The sequence below is a fragment of the Toxorhynchites rutilus genome, chromosome 3, assembly GCF_029784135.1.
Source record: "Toxorhynchites rutilus septentrionalis strain SRP chromosome 3, ASM2978413v1, whole genome shotgun sequence".
NCBI lineage: Eukaryota > Metazoa > Arthropoda > Insecta > Diptera > Culicidae > Toxorhynchites > Toxorhynchites rutilus.
The window spans coordinates 66,400,064-66,421,810 of NC_073746.1; the positions used below are offsets into that span (position 1 = coordinate 66,400,064).

Sequence of the window (21,747 nt, forward strand, 5' to 3'; positions counted from 1 at the left end):
GACAGTCAGGAATCCTGGATTAGGGGAAAATTGAAAACCGCAAGTCACAACGACGTCCTGTGTTTGGATATCTATCAATATTGTATAATACACAATGTGTCCTGCAAGTAACCTCTCACGAATATATAACCAAACATGTGTGGATCATTCAGATACTTGTATAAATTACAGTACTCACTTGTATTACACTAAACGATTGAACAAAGAGAGGAACAAAGACTGTTGATTGCATATCCGAGCTGTACCAAACATCGCATACCATTTTCGAAGCCTACATACAAGTTTGTACCGCATATTGTGCAGTCTACGCTTGCAGCAGCATCGTCACGTCAAATGTCAAACAAATGATTTATTCAATGTTATTCATGGTGTCGCCACCTACAACAGTATTAAATTTCAATGCCCTCCTTCGAATCAGCATGGCTAGAACCAGTTCTAAAATTAGAACGATTCAATGAAAACCATTGAATTATATTATTTAAATGCTTAAACCCCGTAGTCTCGATCCTTATTCAACAATAATAATAATAATATATATATATATATATATATATATATATATATATATATATATATATATATATATATATATATATATATATATATATATATATATATACTATTTTCCTCAGCTAGTCGCGAATGATTTTGACTCCGAAATTTGGAACAAAGATATGATGGCTTAAAAAATGTAACCAAAATCAAAACAAAAGCCGAGATACACAGACAGAAACCCAACGAACCGTCCGTCTCCATTAATTAAGTGCGATTCACATACAACATCCACGTCACGGTCACGTTCCGTCACGTCACGTTACGTCAATGATTCTACCAGTAATTCTCATGAAAACATTCACATACACTAGCAACGTAACGACCCGTCGACATACGTTCAACGAAAACGACCGGCAGGATTTGTAGAAAAGAATAATTGACGGAAACGGACGGCTCGTTTGGTTTTTGTCTGGGCTTTTGTTTTGATTTGGTTGTACTGTAATTTACATCTAATTCAACATTAAGATAATTGAACAGATCTGTGATGCAACACGTTCAATTGGACATTTTTGTAAACATTGAGTTCGGGGCCCAAACTATGACCCCACATTGAAAGTCGTCACCAGTCGTGAATGTCCAATTACTGGTCAAAATCGACTCCAATGTGACACTGAGTGGTGCCTCAGCATATCGCATTATAAGTAACTCACTGTACTTTTTATGCCAACATATCTCTTAGGGTGCTCATACACTGTTTGACCGAAGCCAAATATTTTACTCTTTTTGACAGATAAAATTTGGTCAACGTGTACTGATCAAATATATTCTACACAAAACACGACAAGCAAATATTCAATTATTGGATGTCTAAAATATTTTTTCAGTTTGTTCTTCGAACCTGTCGGTACATGGTTAGGTTACCTTGAATATTCCAGCGGATTTTTTCCATGTTCGGTGTTTGAAATTGTTTACCACTGTTGAAAATTGAAGAGTGGCAAACAAAATAGTGTTTATACAAATATCAAATCAAACCTTATCTGTCAAAAAATATCAAATATTTGACCTCCGGGCAAACAGTGTAAGGCCACCTTAGCTCCAAATTTCGGAGTGAAAATCATTCGCGACTGGCTGAGAGAAATATTCTATTTATTATTATTGTTGAATAAGGGTCGGACTACGGGGTTTAAGCATTTAAATAATTGAATTCAAAGATTTTCATTGAATTTTTTAAAATTTAGAACTGATTCCATGCATGCTGATTTGAAAGAGGGCATTGCAATTTAAAATTGTTGTAGGTGGCGATACCATGAATAATATTAAATAAATCATTCGTTTGACATTTGACGTGACGGTGCTGGTGGAACCATTGACTTCATGTGTGAATTAGTGGAGACGTTGACGGAACGTAGACGTTCTTCTTCGTAACGTTCTATGTGAATCGCACATTACTCTTTTCTACAAATCCTACCGGTCGTTTTCATTGAACGTACGCTGACCGGTCGTTACGTTGCCGGTGTATGTGAATGTTTTCATAAGGATTGCATTTTAGAATAATTGACGTAACGAGACCTAACGGGACGTGAACGTGACGTGGATGTTGTATGTGGATCGCCCTTATATCGTCCCGTTCTACTATAGCGAAAACCGCTGCACAGACAAGCGCAGAGCGATAAATGATACAAGAAAAATTACGTCAACATTCGGTCACCATTTGGGAAGAGCAGGGAAGGAGAAAAGAGCTAAAACGAGAGAGTTTTTGTTTCTCACCGGAGCGTTGTTCCTAGTAAAACTTTGTGGTTTTATATATTAGGCTGTCAAAAAAGTCCTGCGGTATTTTTTTTGAATTTTCATTTGTTCATAAATTGGTTACAATCATCTCTTTTAAATCAAATATGCGCCGTTCGATGACTTTTTCCCAACGAGATGCCAACTTCATAATACCCCTGTTATAGAAGCTCGCTTCCTTATTGGCAAAAAATTCGGATAGCCAATTTTCACAGGCCTCTTTTGTGGCTAACTTCTGACTACCTAGCTCGTTCGCCATGGACAAAAACAGATGGTAGTCACTTGGTGCAAGGTCCGGACTATACGGCGGATGCAAAAGAACCTCCCATTCGAGCTCCCGGAGCTTCTGGCGCGTCACCAAAGAAGTATGTGGCCTGGCGTTGTCCTGATGGAAGACAATGCGGCTTCTGTTTATCAAAGATGGCCTCTTCTTCATGAATGCTACCTACAAGCGGTCCAGTTGTTGACAGTACAGGTCCGAATTGAGCGTTTGGCCATAGGGAAGCAGCTCATAATAGATTATTCCTTGACAATCCCACCAAACACACAGCAGAACTTTCCTGGCCGTTAATGAGGGCTTGGCCACCGTCTGAGCCGCTTCAGCGGGCTTTGACCACGACCGTTTGCGCTTCACGTTGTCGTAAGTGACCCACTTTTCATCGCCAGTCACCATCCGCTTCAGAAACGGGTCGATTTTGTTGCGATTCACATGCGTCGATACGGTCAAAGATGTTTTTTTGTGTCAACGTGTGTGGCACCCATACATCGAGCTTCTTTGTGAATCCAAGCTTCTTCAAATGGTTAATAACGGTTTGATGACTTATCCCCAGTTCTTGGCCGATGCTACGGCTGCTACTATGCCGGACTTTCTCGACTAATTCAGCGATTTTGTCGCAATTTTCGACGACAGGCCTTCCGGAGCGTGGCGCATCTTCGACGACCTCTACACCAGAACGAAAACGTTGAAACCATCGTTGTGCGGTGGAAATGGAAACTGTATCGGGTCCATAAACTGCACAAATTTTATTGGCAGCTTGAGATGCATTTTTGCCTTTATCATAGTAGTGCTGTAAAATATGTCGGATTTTCTCTTTATTTTGTTCCATATTTGCGACACTAAAACTCACGAACGACTTAACCAAACAAAACACTGTCAAGGACTATATTATAGCGCGCAAAAATACCTGTCCAACAAGCTATAGTATGACTCGATACAATGAATACAACTAGTACTACGCGCTTACAACGACACCTCGCGGAAATACCGCAGGACTTTTTTGACAGCCTAATATTTCAAGGGATAGCAGCGTTAAAAATCGGAAATATAATCTGACTACACTATCCTGAGCCTCTATCTAATTAAATAATCACATAGTTTGCACACTATGAGACTTATGGATCAGGATCTGCTACATTTGTTGAATATGAATCATTCGCTTTGCATAGTCCGTATGATCCTGCTGTTTTATGATGCATAGAGAAGTTTGATATGTATATGTTAAAGGCGAAGAAGAAAATATACTTTCTGCACCGAAGCCGTACATGATGGTTTTGGTTGGTTTACTCGTGTGTCATGAAGTGCGAACCGAAGCAGAGTTGCCTCCTTCTCATTTGTGTCATGATTTGTAGCACGTAAAAGCAAAAGAATGTCACTGGGGGAAATGATTTCTGTAAGGCGGCGGTAACACTGGAGCCAGAAAAGTGGTCGTACGAATTGTATGCAATAGTGAAAGTAAACAACCACATTGAGTTGTATCGGTGTGGTTATATTGCTTTCGCCTTTCTTCATTCGAATTCGTTAGCTTCTATCGAACAAAATTGTTTGTTTCTCTTCATACAATCAAATTTTCGTGCGTACTCCGATCCAAAGTAATCTTAGCTAAGATCATATTTGAACAAACGAAAGCGAATTATTCAGTGAAAGGATTAATCGGCAAACACTGACGACTGTCATAACCGTCCATTTTTTCCGATGTCTGTGCGTCTGTTCGCTGCGAGAGTGGCCAAGAGAATCCCGAACGTTTCATTTTCCCTTTTGCTGCTCATCGATATCCGTTCGCGTCCGAACACGAAAGAGGGGCTCTCAAATATAACAATTCCACAAAAGTATTAATTATGAAACTTTCGTGTACATATATATATTTCAAACTCTTACATTCAGTTTATTTTGTTAATATATATATTTTTATTTAACTTCATTTAATTTTAATTATTTATGTATTCAACTCCAATCTCCTACAACGACGACAATAAAGGTGGTCAGCTCTTTTAAACGGAACCCCGACCTCTCCACCCGAGATGTCGCCAACAAGCCGTGAATGCCGTCTTCAACCGTTCATCAAACAAAACAATCAATCGAACTGCCGACTTATAAGAAGATAATGACTTCAAATCGCGACGACAGACAAAACAAGACAACTCAAGCGCAATCTAAGAACACGACGATGTTGACGAAGTTCGATTGAGTCAAGTTTCATACGACAACTGAAAAGGGAAGAGTGGCAGACATTTTCAAGCATGTCAAAGTTTTCTGTGAAATGTTTGGTTTGGCAGACTTTCTACACGTGCGAGATAAATAGCAATCACTCAAGAAACATAAGCAAAAAAGTGTCTACAAAATCGTCTGCTGCCTTTCCTGAAACAACACGATTGATCGGTGTTATTGCAGCTGCATTTGGCATACAGCCTTCGCGGAACAAGCACGACAAGAATGCTCGTCAGTTGGGTGTTCTGCGAACAAAGTGAACAAGATGGCTGAACATAATCTAATGGAAGGAGTAAAACTAATGACAATTCGTATTCGGTCAACCGGAAGTTTAGCTGAAACTTTTTTCTGTATTTTTTACCTATTGAATTAAAAAAAATACCCAAAAATACACCAAGAGAATTGGTGGAGAATGTTGAATACCATTTGGTCATTTTCTACATTATCAAATATTTTCTACGATATGATATTAGGTCCCGGGAATCCAAAAGTGGAGGTCCACGATCTATGCGTACATGATAGTAGTTTGATCGGTCAAATCCAAGATAATCTAAGTAATACGGTACGTTAAACCAGGAAAATGGCTAAAGACACCAATATATCGGTAACATTCATGCGAAAGATTATCAAAGATGATTTGCATGCATTTTCCAGAACCAGAATGAAGCGCCATCTGATCTCAGAACGAGTAAGGAAGTTTTGGCCAAACGACCTACAGCCCGCATCTCAACCCTGTAGATTATTCTATCCGGAGAAAGATTGATTCAGATGCATATAAAACATCTCATCGTATTTCCAACGTCCTGAAATCAGCCATAAAATGGATATATAAGTCAATGTCGTACGATGACATTCGCTAGAAATGCTCTAACTCATATCGAATATGTATCTTCGAATAAACCAAACAGACTGGATAAAAATGAACTCATGCAATGAAATAGAAATTCATCAGGTGAATCGTAATAAATACGGCCAAAATTCCGTATTTTTCCAAGCAAGTTTGGATTCGATGCATCGGACAATCTAAAGCAGTTTCATGATACACCTGCCAGTTTTCGTTCACCCATGTTTTTTATAAAGATTTATGGCAGAAAAGAACACGAGTCAATTATAATTTGATATCGATGTCTGTTATAATAGGAAACTCAAAATTTATCTGAGTTTCATGTGATTAACACTGATGCTACTAGATCACGAGAACCATAAACGTTTGGACTGATAATATATCGAACAAGATGCTGGAACGATAGGTGTTTCGTTCTTGACACTTTCATGACAAGACGTGAGACGAGTAGCGAGACGTAGCTTTCAACATTATTTACTTTTTGTTTGGTTGTGTGGTTATGGCTTCATATCAACTCGTTGAGGAAAATAACTGAAGGAAAAAATAAGCAAATATATATTGGTGAAAAATAGTACACGACCGCATATTTTCGACGTAGAACTACGCAATTATATTATGCAATCCACTTCGAATATTATTCTAGAATACATCGAAATTGTTCATCTCATGAAAAATAACATTTTCTTGGTTGTGATAGACGCGTAGCAATATTTCCTATCAATTGATGTAAACATCTTTTCGATCTGTTAAGAAATGTTCGAGTTATAAGTATTCGAAATACGGGTAGGGTTAACACACAAATCGGCAGAACAAAAGTACGGGAAAAAAAGGAAGTTCTTTCAGTTTTCATGAATTTAAACCGTTTAGAGATTAGCGAATTGTAATGTACAACATATCGAACAAATCCTAGAGAATTTTCGATTCGATTGGTATGCAAATCATGAGAATTCGTTAACAGTGAAAATAGTTAATAACGATAACTTTATTTCATAAAAACGTGATCTGTTTTCTAATTTGGCACTCTTCCTGAAAGACGTAGTTCTATGTCCAAACACAAAATTCAAGGCTCAGGATTTCCCTTGATTAAAACATACAACTCAATGATCTTCTTCTTGAATGGCGTTAACGTTCTCTGTGGAACTTTTGCCGTCTCAACGAATGCATTAACTAGCGTCATTTATTAATACTTAGTTGAGATTTCTTAAGCCAAATAACACGCCTTCAATGTATTCCGAGGGGCAAGCTCTAGAATACGCGTGACAACAGTGCAAGTCGAAGGAAATTTCTCTGACGAAAAATCCTCCGGCCAGAACGGGAATCTAACCCGAACACCCGGCAAGATAATGTGAGACGCTAACCACTCGGCCACGGGTGCACAACTCAATGATGATGATGTTTAATTTAAGAGGCTTTAAACTTTTCAGTTCATTCGCCTCTAAAATCCAATGCAATTGGTTACTTTCCTGTAATATATGGCAAAATATATATCCTTTTGCTCTAGCCTTTATGCAAAACCAATGTAACATCCCTTTCCGGATATTTTGGATCTGGTAATCTCCTTCCCGGTATATGCACAGCATTCTCCTCCACCCTGAGCGAAATCAGTGAAGCTACAATCAGCGTTATTTTTTGTCACCATCGCCGTAAGCTGCTAGTATTCTTTTCCCCGCCGATGGGAGCCAAACAGAAGTACATCTTGCATGGAAAGAAAGGCATTGATTGCACGGCAAGAAACGGAAAGATATACTGAAAACATCCTTCTGCACTGTTATGATTCGACCGCTTATTGTAGATATCTGAAAAAATAGAATCAATTATGGGTAATTGTTATAATAGACATCCAAAAAATACCTAGCTACAGTAAAGCGCGAGCAGGTATTTTGTCAACGAACGCATTTTTCACCAAAAGATACGATTTGTTTTGTAAACAATTTTTTTTTCGCGAGCTATGGCCGAATAGCAATTTCGACATTGCGGTCCACCTATAGTACAACGCCTTGATATGGAATAACACGTTGCAAGTTAATGAAAACTGGGTAGGTAAAAAACGAATGCCTGCATAGAACATGTGCAGCTCCTGAAGTCTTATTTTGAAACGCCGTTGCAGTTTGGATAAACTAACACATATGCAAACCATATTTCTTTACACCTCCACATGGGGTCATTGTATCGTTGACAGCCATCTGAATAGCTCGATTCGAGCACTTTTTGGCTGCTTGATTTGATTCATCATTGCCTCCCCACAATATCTGCTGTCGTTGTCGAACTGTAACCAAAAGCAAAAGAAGTCATAATTTCGCCCCAGGAAAGTTATCGATATCAATATTATTGCGTTTTTCGTGTTGAAAATCCTGTACTACATCATCGAATCCTCATCAGTTATCAAATTAGTGCTGCGTCAAGTAGATCGGTGGTCAAGTTGATTGGCGAAAGCCGAACATTGGAAGGAAAATTGTTTTTTTCAACAACAAAGATTTCACACAAGGGGAAAGAAAAGAAAAATAAATTGCCGATTATTTTGCTTTCTCTGCTATCATTCGGGCGGTGTTTGAGGTAGTGGGGGTGTGTATTTCAACCAGCCGGAGGCAAGAAGGAAAAAAGTTGGTCGAGGTTTCGTCTGGAACAATTCCTACGTGTGCTACGTTTCGGGGAGGATCGTGTGTTTGTGTAAATAATTCCGGAAGTGAATTCCTTATCGAACGATGGGAATCCTTGGATTCGACCAGTCCACACTGATGGCTGAAATAGGTGAGTGTGCGTTAGATTTTCGGTATTACACACCAGTTCTGTAATTTTCTGGACGATGACTAATGCAAGTTTTTGTTTGACCGATTGATTCGTCTCGATGGGGGCTGAAGCCCTTCTAGTTGTGATGGGAGGGATACTTGTTACTGCCTGTTATCATCTGTCACGGGGTCAGTTTCTGGTTTTTGCACTCCTCGTTTGATTTATTAATTAAGTTAGGTGGCTTGCGGTTGGAGAACAACATTCGAGAAGCAGTTGCTGGCATTGGGTAGGAATCGGAAAAGAGTTGCCAGAGAGCTGAAAATGGTTGAATTTAAGCTCTAGCTATCGCTATTCGGGAACATGTTGATCAATTTTTGTTTGAATGTAATGGATTGTCCTAATTGATTATCATAAATTCTTTTGCTAAAATCTACCCAGAATAAGCACAGACTTTAATTGCGTAGACATGAATGAATGCTTATCTCTTATTCTGACTCAACTGCAGCGCAAACGCGTCTTTCAGTATATTGCAATGAATTAATTGGAATTGAAAAATCATTGCGAGCTCACCTTCAATGTATGTGGTTGCCACTATAAAGTTACATTCAAAAGTTTTTCATTATAGATTTTTTTGAAAGTTTATTCTGAATATGTGTATTTCCTTACATTCCTTACAATGTCGAAAAACATAATTTACTGCAAAGATGATCTTCCCTGGTGGGAGAAAATTCAACCTAGATAAGCCAATACATATAGTAAGGATTCTCTTAAAGTGGGCTGATGAAGATTGCTTTTAAGTCAACACGAACTGTCTGGTTCTAAAATGTTATGATCGAAGAAAATTAAATAAAAAAATCAGCCAGAGTGAACCAAGTTAAAAACCTAGAGAGTTGTCTCCTAAAGTTCGGTTATCATAAACAAGTCCTTCGCAATAACATAACACTTCTTCTCATGCTGTGAGCACACATCTTCGTCTATTTTGTATTCAGAACCTTTAAGAAAATGAGAAAAACAAAGTTTTGTAGTTGTTAGACGCGCAAAATTTCGTTCTCTTTGCAGCAAGAGCGAATCAAGTACATGCTAACTATTAATCTATTCACTACGGCAGTGGCGTAGCGTGACCAGGTGACATCCGGGCGGGTTTCTAGGGTGTCACCTCTCCAATAATACTTTGTTATTTATTCTTTGTTTTCGTTTCCGAACGAAAAATTAAATTTATCGAAACAAGAAACATATTTTATATAATATTAGGTACGATGAACAAGAAATCACAGTATTTTCACTAGTTGGTCTTATGGTTTATTTTGGGACGCCAAAGTGTGACTACTTTATAGTCGAATTTCAGACTATAGTCTCGTTTTCAAATAAATATCCTTGGGAGTTGAGACCGATGTTGGTCAATCGTTTCTCGTTAATTGTGCTTTCGCTCTCTTGTTGGGGCTCAATGGAGTGCGCAACAATAACGGTACGGGGCTCAACGTGTTAAGCATATCTGCCCTATCGGCCCTAGTGGCCTTCAAATGTCTACGGAGTCTTGGTATATCTAGCAAAAACTCGCTTTCCGAAACTTCATAGTTGCCACTATGTCAAATCGGCGTTTTCAGTTCGCTGTCAGGTACTCATAACATGTGTCGAGTTTAAGTAGCTTAAAAAAATTCTACTTCTTCTTTAGACGATTTTGACATTTCTTGTTATTCCCGATAAAAAGACCAAGGCCCAAGGTCCGGAAGATCATTCGCCTAGTTTGCTCATTTTATCGTATCTAGCTATCTAGAAGTATCTACTGAAAGGAGAATTTCAGTAGCAAATTTTTAATCAATGAATTTAATAAAACTTTCCTCATGGCCGTTTCGACTAGACTGTTCCTTTCAACAGCGAGAAGAATTCCCAGTGCATCGAGTCTGGTCACAACGTTACTCAGAGATGGTCCTTTGGTTTCAACATTTGAACTTTTAGGAACAAATAATTATTAGGTGTACCGGTAAGTTTCTTCGGTTTTAAAATATGTCAAAAAGTTGAAGCGTAAACAACATAGTTTTTTGCCACTTCGAGTAAGAATTTCGTACCAACGAACGTGTTTTTGCAGGGAGGGTTACTTTATTACTTCAATATAAAGAAAAAGGTGCGAAAAGTCATCGCATTTTGGTGGAAGTTTATGGTGACTATGCTCCAACTGAGCGAACGTGTCAGACGTTGTTTGCACGGTTTAAAAGTGGTAATTTTGACTTGGAAGACGAAGAACGTTCCAGACCGCCAAAAAGTTTGAAGCTGAAGAATTGGAGGCTTTACTCGATCAAGATCCGTCACACATGCAACAATAAATTGCAGATACACTTGGAGTAGCTCAAAAAACCATATCCGATCGTTTAAAAACAATAGGAATGATCCGAATGATTTGGCATTGGGTGCCGTATGAATTGAAGACACGAGACGCCGAACGCCGTTTTTCACGTGCGAACAACTGCTCCAACGACATAAAAGAAAGGGTTTTTCGCATCGAATCGTTACTGGCGATGAAAAGTGACAATCCTAAACGTCGGGCAACGTATGGATATTCCAGCCATGCATCAACATCGACGGCCGCGCGGAATATTCACGGTCAGAAGGTTATGCTGTCTATTTGGTGGGACCAGCTGGGTGTGGTGTACTATGAGCTGCTAAAACCGAATGAAATCATTACGGGGGACCTGTACCGACGACAATTGATGCGTTTGAGCCGTGCACTGAAGAAAAAACGGCCACAATACGAGCAAAGACACGATAAAGTTATTTAGTAGCAAGATAATGCTCGGCCGCATGTCGCGAAACCGATCAAAACATACTTGGAAACGCTGAAATGGGAGGTCCTAACCCACCCGCCGTATTCTCCAGACATTGCTCCGTCCGATTACTACCTTTTTCGATCGATGTAACACGGCCTGGTTGACCAGCACTTCTCCAATTTTGATGAAGTCAAAAATTGGATCGATTCGTGGTTAGCCGACAAACCGGCCGATCATTTCCGCAAAGTGATCCGTGAATTGCCAGAAAGATGGGAAAAAGTTGTGACTAGCGTCGGGCAATACTTTGAATATTAAGTTTGTAACCAGTTTTGTAGAATAAAGTATTAATTTTTGAAAAAAAACGAAGAAACTTACCGGTACTCCTTAGTAAAAAACTTTTCGAGAAATTTTCTTGCGTGCATAGTTAGTGAAATGTGTGTGTTATTAATATGCATCAAAAGGAGAGATGTATCCAAAAGATGTTGCACCGAATAAATGGATCGGGAACGAGAGTACTCAAACAAAAGAATTTAAAGGTACGCCGTAGTTGACCATTCGCTGAAACGGCCTTACCGTAACCTGTAATAGATTGCTAGGGAATTGACAAATCGATATATGTGAGAAATAAGTATCTAAAATCGAACAATTTTCCGTGAAGGGTCCAAGGTTTTCATTTCATTTACGTTCCAGAAATACGTAATCGTTCGTTATAAAAAAGAGTCTTGAGAGTCGAATAGAATCGAAGCATGTAAAACGTGAAATAAAATCGAAAGGAACACAGAACAGGTATGATATATAATTTGGGGAAATTATTTTTCTGTAAATTAATTAATGTTTTTGTCATGCGAAAATAATGTGATTTTTTATAGCATCTCAAATTACATTCGAATGTCCCTCACAGCAAATCTTCAAATTGAAAATGATGCAATTGTTTACGAAATTCTACTTTTTAACGGGGCCAAATACCAGTTAACGTTCGCCCAGTTAAAAAGCAGTCCAGTTTTTTTTATCCCTGTTGGGTGTGAGCACTGCGTCCATTATTTTGAACTATTGTGATATACCACAATTAGTTAAATCAGTTAAATCCATGTAAATCAGGTTCAGTTATCGAACGATTACTGTATTTCTTTATTGATTGAAACTACTCATAGTTAACTAACTTAATATATATTGTTGTATTTGATTGTTTGAATATTGACTTATCGCATTCGCATGTTCAATTTTCGTTGCAGAAAAAGCCACTAGTGAAAACAACTCGCAGGAAAAATGGGGTCTGATCATGGAGGTCTGCGACAAGGTGACCAATGGCACTGCTAGCCCAAAGGAATGCCTTAAAGGCATTGTCAAACGGTTAAATCACAGTGACCCGCACGTAGTTATGCAAGCAATAACGGTGAGCTCTGAGCACTTTAAATATACAAAAATTATAATCATTCTCTCCCCTAGCTTCTGGACGCTTGTGTGAGCAATTGCGGAAAACAGTTCCACCTGGAGGTGGCCTCACGAGATTTTGAAACCGAATTCAAGAAACTGCTGCAGAAGAGTCAACAAAAAACCAGCACGGTGACCATACCAACTAAGGTTAACACGGTAAGGATCATGCTTCTGCTGCCTCTACTATCGGCACAAATGTTATAGCCTTTCTCTCAATTTATTGTTCTCGAACTCTAGCGACTGAAACTATGTCTCAAAAAATGGGCCGAAGCCGAGTTCAAAAGCGACCCACAGCTGAACTTGATTCCCTCGCTGTATCAAAAGTTGCGCTCCGAGGGACATGATTTCAGCGATCCCTCGGTAACGCCGAAGCGGGAAATCCCGCTGAGCAAAGATCCGAACGTGGTCTCTAGTCAACAGGAGGAGGAAGACATCGCGAAGGCGATCGAGCTATCCCTTAAGGAAAGTAAAAGCAGCACTCAGTCACCCAAAATGGGAAGTGGGGGTGGAGCGGCTGCTGTAAGTTTGATCAGTAGAGTTTTAATCGGTTGAGGTTTAAAGATTTTCTCTTTTTTTTTGGTAGAGTTCTTTGTATCCCACAGCTCTTTTATCAAGTGTACCGGCGGTGGAATCGAGAAAAGTGAGTGCAAAATTCATACTTTATTTAGCGGAATGTGATTAACAAATTTAATATTGTATCTAAGGTTCGTGCTCTTTATGATTTTGAAGCGGCTGAGGACAATGAGCTGACGTTCCAGGCGGGTGAAATAATTATGGTGTTGGATGACAGTGATCCGAATTGGTGGAAGGGTCAAAATCAACGGGGTGAAGGACTTTTCCCATCTAACTTTGTTACATCCGATCTGAGCGCTGAACCGGAAGACAGCGCGTCGTCATCTGGTGGAAAAAGTAAAAAGAATGTACAATTTTCGGACGATCACAAGAAGGATGATGAGAAGGCTGCCGACGAAGCACAGGTCGCTGAGATTAATGAGGAGAAGATAGATCGATTGCTTCATCTTTTGCACGAGGCTGATCCTGAGGATCCATCGACTGATACCGACGAAATGTTGCAGCTAGAACAGCTAGTCAATCAAATGGGTCCCTTGATTGATACCGAGTTGGAACGGGTTGATAGGAAGCATGCTCAGCTAACACAATTGAGTGGTGATTTGGTTGACGCTATCAATTTGTATCACACGCTTATGCGGGAACCGGATCGCTCGATGATGGCCGGACCATCTGGATATGGGATGCAAGGATTTCCGCCACAGCCACACATGCCAGGAATGTACAATATGCCGGGGATGTTCAACCAAAATATTCCGGGAATGTATGCTAACATGGATGGAATGCCAGGATCGCTGCCACCGTATGGAATGCCACAGCTGCGACATGATATGGGTCAAATGAGTGTCAGCTCGATTCCACAATTTCCTCCTCCTCAGCAAGCGGTACCATCTTTGTCACAGAGCGGTGCATTCAGCTTACCACCGCATCAAATTCCTATGAATGCACCAGGTGGTGCGGCTGGAACACATGTTCTAGGTCCACAGATTGCAGCGCAGCCACCCATGCATCCCCAAATGCATCCACCTCAACCATCGACAACCCAACACCAATCACAGCAGCCATCTCAAACTATGCCAAATATGCCAATTCCGTCGCAGCTTACTGGCCCTGGTCATCCGCATCAGCATCCACATCCACCAAGTGCAGCACCACACGCTTTGATGGCTATGGGCCATATGCAATCTCCATTACAACAGAATTTCCCGAATCCAACGTCACCTCCTCCAGTCGTTAGTTCGGCACCGTCATCTTTGCCCCATCAACATCAACAACAGCAACCACCATCATCTGCTGCTGCACCGACACATTCACAATCTCAGCAACAACAAGCACCTCAGCCTATTCCTCAAGCCCCGGCTGGAAGTTTTCCAAATTATGCTCCTCCCCAACAAGGCCCACCAAATAATCATACAACGTCACAGCATCAACAAACGGCGACAGCTCCACCACCCAATAGTATGAACCATCATCATGCTCAAATGCCACTTCCGCCATTTCAAGGTTCACCTCTACCACCGTACTTGCAAATGCCATCCGGCGTTGGTCCCGTTGGCGGGGTTTTCCCACCAATCAGCACCGCCCATCACCATCATCACATGCTTGGAATGATGCCCCCCGGAGGTCCACTTTCGATCAATACCGCCGGCAATTCGCCGCAGAACATTCCAATATACCAACAGCAACGGTAAACATTCTTCTTACTTGTGATTCTTGTGACCAACTTCAATTTCTTACATATTACACACCCTTTTGTTATCTCGCAATTGCGCCACAAACTGTAAAAAGCCACGTCTCCTTCTAAAATCGCCCAGTAGGTATGCGAGACAATTGCGAGATCTACGTTGAGTTTTAACCGCTAGTTTTCCGCTTCCTCGAAGCAGCATAGAATATTTGTTCAAATTTTGTCTATCTTTCGGTGCACCGATCAAGAAGAAGAAGATCAAGAATGCCCGATCAAGAGGCCGCAGAGCGTCCACTTGGCAGGAAGCGATCTAGCCCGCACTTATAAAGCTGACCAGGCGCTGTTGTTGTCGGTTGGGATGCACACGGGATAGAGCTCCTAATATTTTTCAATGCATGCATGCAAACCGGTGGAGCAGAAATGTGTGCGCGAAATCAAAAATGAAATTCAAGCGCGCATCGCGAGAAGATGCAAAAAAAATGCATGAAAAGGATGGAATGAGAATAAATATGAACATAAAACATTATTATAATTATGTATTTATAACTTAGATGCAACCACTTTGAGACAAACAGCCTATCGCTCAGTCTAAATGGACGGGGCAGAGATTGTGTAATATATTGAAACAGAAACATGCAACGGTAAATAAAGTTGATTCGATAAAGGGCAAGCCGGCATTTTTTCATCCGAATATCGATTTTAATTATTATGATTTCTTGGGACGTTAAATTTGTTGCGGTTTTTTTCTGTGGACAGATCGAAACAATAGTTCATATTTACTGGGTTGTTCTGAAAGATTGTGCTGATATATACGAGATCTTCTTCCATCTTTCACTGTTTTATGTGTTTTTTAAGCCATTTGAACCCCCCTATGTTGAGGTAAGTGACAAAAATTGAACACGACAAAATACGGGCACATTATAAACGCTGCCAATAAGACATATGTTGAGTAATTTATTTTTCAAAATTTAACTGAATCATGCTATAAGCCTAAAGGTGCTCATACACTGTTTGACCAAAGCCGAATATTTTTGCTATTATCAACACGTTCGGCGATCCATTTTTATTTATATAGATAGAAGACGATATAGGAGTGCGGTTTATCACATTAAAATCCATTTCCACTTTCGAACAAAGATCAATTTCGTTAACGCAAACATCAAATAGACTAACAACGCTTGTCAATATGTAATTGTAGAACATGTGCGAATTTTCCAATTTTGCTTCTGAGTTTTCCGAAAATTTTCAATTGTCATATTTGGTTGGAATATGTTTGGTTGTGCTCCCTTGGCCGAGTGGTTAGCGTCACAACTAACATGCCGGGTGTTCGGGTTCGATTCCCGTTCTGGCCGGGGGAATTTTTCGTCAAAGAAATTTACTCCGACTTGCACTGTGATCACGCGTATTCTAGAGCTTGCCACTCAGAATGCATTCAAGGCGTGTTACTTGGCATAGCAATCTCAACTAAGTACTAATAAAAATGACGCAAGTAATACTACGTTGAGACGGCGAAGTTCCTCTAGGAACGTTAGTGCCATTGAAGAAGAAGAAGAAGATGTTTGGTTGAAATATGTGTATTAGGCTAGGCGCGACTAACTTGGCGCGATATAGCGCCTGTCTTTGTGGCTAATGAAAACAGATGGAACGGCGCAAATTGGTCAGATGACGCGAGATGGAGGAGCGCTCGTGAGACACGGCTCGCTCGACGCTGTGGCTGAGCCACAGTTTCTCGTGCTGCTCATGCTGGTTGTTGGTTGTGTTGGTGAACAATCATATAGCGCCGTGAGTCTGACACTGTATGCTTGTACCGGTCGGAAGGTTGTGTTAGTAAATAAATATATCGCACAACTCTGTGTGAATCAGACATTGTATGCGAGTGGCACGACATTTACACCAAACTGCGACGCAATATGCGCTCCACGACGCTACGTTTGTGACACGTATGAGTCGTGTTGATAGTCTCGTGTTCGCTTACGAGCGCTATACGCTTCTCAATTTGCGCCTAGCCTTACAGCGATAGACATTCGTTTAGCCGCACTTGGAAGAAACTTGAAACACTTACAAAACAACAAGGAATGATCTTTTTTGTCGGGATTTTTATTTGCTGTAGTGGTAGTATATTTAAGTCAATTTTATTGAAAGGACGCGCGTCACAATCTCACACACACACACAAGGCGGCATCGGTGGATATAAACATTCAAACGTCGTTTTTTCCCATGACATACGTTTAGCCGCAGGGCATAAAAATCAGGTTTTCGCATAATCACCAAGCCTTTATCTGTCTTCTTTGAAAAAATACTTGGGAATGTTCAATTTACCAGGTAAATATTAGTTGTGCAACGTAAGAAGTTGGTCAGATTAGTGATCTACGTCAAATTCAAAGGAATGGCGAAAGGTATTCTACTGACGGAAGAGGGGCGGAAAATAATAAATATATTCAGTGAACAAAAGTTTTTTAATCGCTCGATCGTAACAAAAATTGGTCGATCTGAGAAAGTGGTACGGAATTTCTTTAAATGGTGCCTGAAATATGTGATATAACGACCAACAAATGGGAACACACAAGTTACTTTGCGTCTTAAAGGTCGAATAAGACACGAAGCAATCAAGAAACGATGTCCTGCTCATACATTAAGGTAGAATCCGTTGTTCCAGTAACGAAGAGGCATATTGCGCGCATCTTGAATGAGTCACCAAACATCATGTGGTCACTTCAAGGGAAGCCGAAACTGACCGCCACTCATAAGCAGAACCATCTTATTTTCGCCCGGCAATACATGGAATGGAAACTGGAATGGAGAAATGTTGTATTTTCCGGTGAAAAAAGTTCAATTTGGATGGATCGGACATTTGCTATTGGTACAATTTAAGTCAACGGAATGTCGTGAGATCGAAGCTAAACTTTGGGGGCGGAAGTTTGACAGTGTGGGGAGCCGTTTCCTATCAGCCAACTTCCCATTTGTTTCATTTTCACCCGAATGATCTCCGAAAAGTATCTTCAATTACTGGAGGACGTTTTGATTGGCCATATTGAGAATAACGCTACTGAGGATGCGGCTAAACGAATGTCCACATATTTCAATTACTTAGAAAACAAAAAGTGGATTTATACTTCTTTTTTAGAATGAATTCGATGAAAATAAACACTGATCATCTGATCACCACTGTATTTTTATGGGACCCCCACTCCATTCCAGAGGAGGGAGGGGTGTCATGCCATCATAGAAACATTTCTCGTACCCTGCACATCCCATGATTCAATTTGCTTGAGTAGTTCTTGATTTATGCAAATACCAGGACCCCACTCCCCCTCTCCCTCTGAAACCTCTACATGCATAATTTAGGTTCTGTTTGATTGATTGATTCTCGAGTAATGTAGCCCCTCCCCCATTAGGGAGGGCTGGGAAGAGTGTCAAGCCACCATAGAAACATTTATTGGCCCATAAAACCTTCATATACCAAATTTGGTTCCTTTTGCTTGATTAGTTCTCGAGTTATACAGAAGTTTGTGTTTCATTTGTATGGCAGCCTCACCTTAGAGAGGGGGGAGGAGTGTAGAACCACCATAGAAACGTTTATCAATCCCTAAAACCTCTATATACCTAGTTGGATTCCATTTGCTTGATTAGTTCTCGAATGATTCAAAATTCTGCTGCACATGATCAGCTGTACCATTTCGCATAGCGAAAAAGCAATCCAAAAAATAACTCTCGAAAGAGACGTGATTGCTCTGAAGCACTCGTGATGCGCGGTGGGAATCGAACTGAGCGATACTGTGTGGATAAAAAGGAATACAATACAGATTAGCTGTTGTGGATCACGTTTTCTCAAGATACTCAAAATGATTCTGGCGCAAACAAAATTCATTCCGCAAAAACAGTGCCAGATAGAGGTAGAAAAGGAATGCTGTCAGTTTCCCCCATTTCTGATCAGTTGTCAGACATCTGAAGTCAACACAAACTCAGCTCAACTTTCAAAACACACACATCGGAAATCTATAAGCTGATAAAAGATAGAGAGGGCTTATTGAAACAAATCAGTTAAAGAATTCCGTCCTCAAGAAATAAAATATTTGCACTGAATTTAAAATGAAAAGTATTGTCCGCACTATTGTTGCACGGTAAGCTTTGAAATTTGAATTCATGCAACAGGAAACTATTTATGCTGGTTTATCAACTAAAACAAATTTACCAAAGAACAGCATTTCAATGTTTTTATATAAAGAAACAATGTGTTAAGGGACAGATGAGCTGAATTTTGCATCTATTGTTCAATGTTTTTGTTTCAAGATAGGGTAAATAATCTTGGTTTGTCCGATTTAGGGTGTTTTCACGTAACTAGTAAATACAAATCGATTTTTCTTCATGAAAATCACATATAATCAATACGAGTTTGGGTTTGTTGGAAAGCGCCAAGTCTCTAGTTGCTAATACAACCATAAGGCCAACATTATTCAAATTGTTATGTTTTTAACAATTTTCCTCAAAGAGAAATTATGATCATGGTTTGTTCACCTCTGATCATGATTTGTCCAAAAAATGATAATGGTTTGTCCGGTTTTAGAAAACACAATTTTTGAATGAAAAAAATCGAATTTTCAAGTAGATGTTGCATTTCTCATTGCCTGAGTTAACTGTCATCATTTTGATCCTTTCTTCAGAATATTGCCTTTCCTTGGGTATTTTAAAAGTGTTCACCTCAACACACTCAACACAGAAACTTTATTTCTGCTATGCGCGAAGAACACCATAAACAAACTGCAGCGGTTGCCATAGAAATCATGTGGACAACACAACATTACTGAATTGGACAACTCATGATCAGGATTAAGTTCATCGAAATGATCCTTTAAAACATGTGAATCCGTAAAAATAAACTATAAAAGTACTGTAAATATTGAAAAAGACCATTTTTTATATGTTTTGATACATTCGAATACCTGATTTGACACAGGTGCGCTGAATTAAAGCATTCAAAAAACATGCCATGATCATATTTTCGACTGGACAAACCTAAATCATTTACCTTAATATAGTTTAACTATTTCATGTGAACTTGAGCGTTTCTCTCTCTATAAAGACATTCGAATTCTCTATAGCGACAGTTCTTTATAGTGACAATTTTCTATAACGACGGTCCCTTGCGATGTCGATGTCTCAACAATTCAAAATATATTTTATCTGAATTATACTCAAAATACCCTATTTTCATTTTAACTGGTACGATTTTCGGATACACCTCGCGCTTATGTTTACTCACGTTGTCAAAATGAACGGATGAACAAAATGATTGTTTTTGTTTTGATATTGTTCGGGAAACAACTGTTCGCATCAATAAACCAAATATGTTCCGGCTTATACATAGGATTGGACTCATCAGAGGATTAAGCACCCAATCGGTTAATCACCTGGTAAACGACAGTTCGAATAATATGGATTTCAAATAAGAGCACCAATTTCTTCAATCCTCCGTAGGTGGATTCACTTGCCTCCACAATCAGCGGTGTGGAACGTGAGACGCTGGAAAACATGCTCAAGTCGATCCCGCAACTAACACGATATGGTCCAGATCTTTGGCAGCGGACCTACGGACTCATAGCCCAAGAGGGTTTCGAAACGGCCAACTTCCTTTCCATTGTAACCGGTTACCCGGAGGTACTAATGCATAACCCTGATCGCCTCGCCGCCAGCTTGAGCTGCTGGCGATCGTGTCAGTTTGGTGATAAGCAGATGCAGATCCTACTGGCGGCCCACCCTCATCTGCTGGAGTTAACTGACCATAACCGGTTAGCTCAGCGAGTAGCTTTCCTGCATTCGCACTTTGAAACGAGAAAGAACATTTGGCGTTTGTTCCTGAACAGCCCGAATCTGGTGGCGGATAGTCAGGCGAAGATACAAGCAAAAATAGACTATATCCTGCAACGGATGCGCATCGAAGTGCTGGAAGTAGTGAAGTCTTGCGCCTTTTCATCGGACTTGGAAACGATCCAATGTCGCCATGTGTTTCTCGAGCGGTTGGGATTGTTTAAACCTCGCAAATTGAAAGCTACACCGAGTGAGCTGAGCAATAATCCTAAACTGCATCAGATAACGGACACCAGTGATAAGCGGTTTGCGGTGAAAGTGGCTTACGTAACGTTGGAGGAATTTGAAGTTTTTCAGGAATTGTTCAGAAGGGAGCAGAATGAGTCGCAGCATGGTGAGGATTTCGATGGGATCGATGCTTCAGAGAACGAACACGACAATGGTGGCGAGTTTGATGAAATTGGAGAACAGAAGATGAGGAAACACAACTATCGGAAGGAATCGAAGAGTAGATCTATCTAGGAGGGAAGTTTATAGTTATCTAGATGTTCTACAGTAGCCCGTAATGATTTACTTACACAACTTGTATTATATTAGATTCATATATTCTGTCATGAACGAATCAAAAATGTTGAATGTCACTATAATACAGAAAAAAATATCATGAGCTCTTTCAAAACTTTTACTCTCTGCAATCACCATTTTCTCCAAATTGTTTTTGTAGTAATTAATAATTGGTTGAGATTTCTTATGCCAAATAACACGCGTTGAATGTATTCTGAGTGGCAAGCTTCAGAATACGCGTGTACTAGTGCAGGCCGGTAGAACTACCTTTGACGAAAAATTCATCGTGCCGTTTCCGAGTCAATTCAGAGGCTTAGTTTTGTTATTGTTATAATCAGAAAAAGTTCGCTCGATGGTTACCGAGGAATGACAAAAAGTAAAAATATTAAAAATAAGGCAATTCAATTCTTTTGAGGCATCCATTTCGTAATCAGTAGAATGACACTCACGACCAAAATTAGTAAATTATATTTTTCCAAAATATCTTCATGGTAGAAAGGCAAGTTTCCCATCAAAATAAATCATTCCAAATTATCCCTTCCTATCGAAATATTCCAACCCTTCATTTCTCATTCCATCGGTAATCGGTCTT

The 21,747-nt window shown here is 39.9% G+C and overlaps 2 protein-coding genes across 2 annotated transcripts; both read left to right on the forward strand.

Moving 5' to 3' along the window:
* The first annotated feature begins 7,830 nt into the window (after positions 1-7,830).
* Positions 7,831-15,456, forward strand: LOC129775567 (signal transducing adapter molecule 2). Its single transcript, XM_055780446.1, has 6 exons — positions 7,831-8,357; positions 12,331-12,491; positions 12,545-12,688; positions 12,770-13,051; positions 13,116-13,172; positions 13,237-15,456. The coding sequence occupies exons 1-6, from the start codon at positions 8,312-8,314 to the stop codon at positions 14,791-14,793; spliced, it is 2,247 nt and encodes a 748-aa protein (XP_055636421.1). The 5' UTR covers positions 7,831-8,311; the 3' UTR covers positions 14,794-15,456.
* Positions 15,457-20,062: 4,606 nt separating this feature from the next.
* LOC129777759 (uncharacterized) lies at positions 20,063-21,255 on the forward strand. The gene is made up of 2 exons (XM_055784225.1): positions 20,063-20,197; positions 20,262-21,255. The coding sequence occupies exons 1-2, from the start codon at positions 20,132-20,134 to the stop codon at positions 21,111-21,113; spliced, it is 918 nt and encodes a 305-aa protein (XP_055640200.1). The 5' UTR covers positions 20,063-20,131; the 3' UTR covers positions 21,114-21,255.
* The last annotated feature ends 492 nt before the right edge of the window (positions 21,256-21,747 follow it).

Excerpts from the sequence above, each read along its gene's own strand:
- LOC129775567 (XM_055780446.1), top strand. The coding sequence starts at position 8,312 with ATGGGAATCCTTGGATTCGACCAGTCCACACTGATGGCTGAAATAG. Across the intron at positions 8,358-12,330 it reads CACACTGATGGCTGAAATAG|AAAAAGCCACTAGTGAAAAC; the intron begins GTGAGTGTGCGT and ends TTTTCGTTGCAG. Across the intron at positions 12,689-12,769 it reads TACCAACTAAGGTTAACACG|CGACTGAAACTATGTCTCAA; the intron begins GTAAGGATCATG and ends CTCGAACTCTAG.
- LOC129777759 (XM_055784225.1), top strand. The coding sequence starts at position 20,132 with ATGTTCCGGCTTATACATAGGATTGGACTCATCAGAGGATTAAGCACC. Across the intron at positions 20,198-20,261 it reads CCCAATCGGTTAATCACCTG|GTGGATTCACTTGCCTCCAC; the intron begins GTAAACGACAGT and ends AATCCTCCGTAG.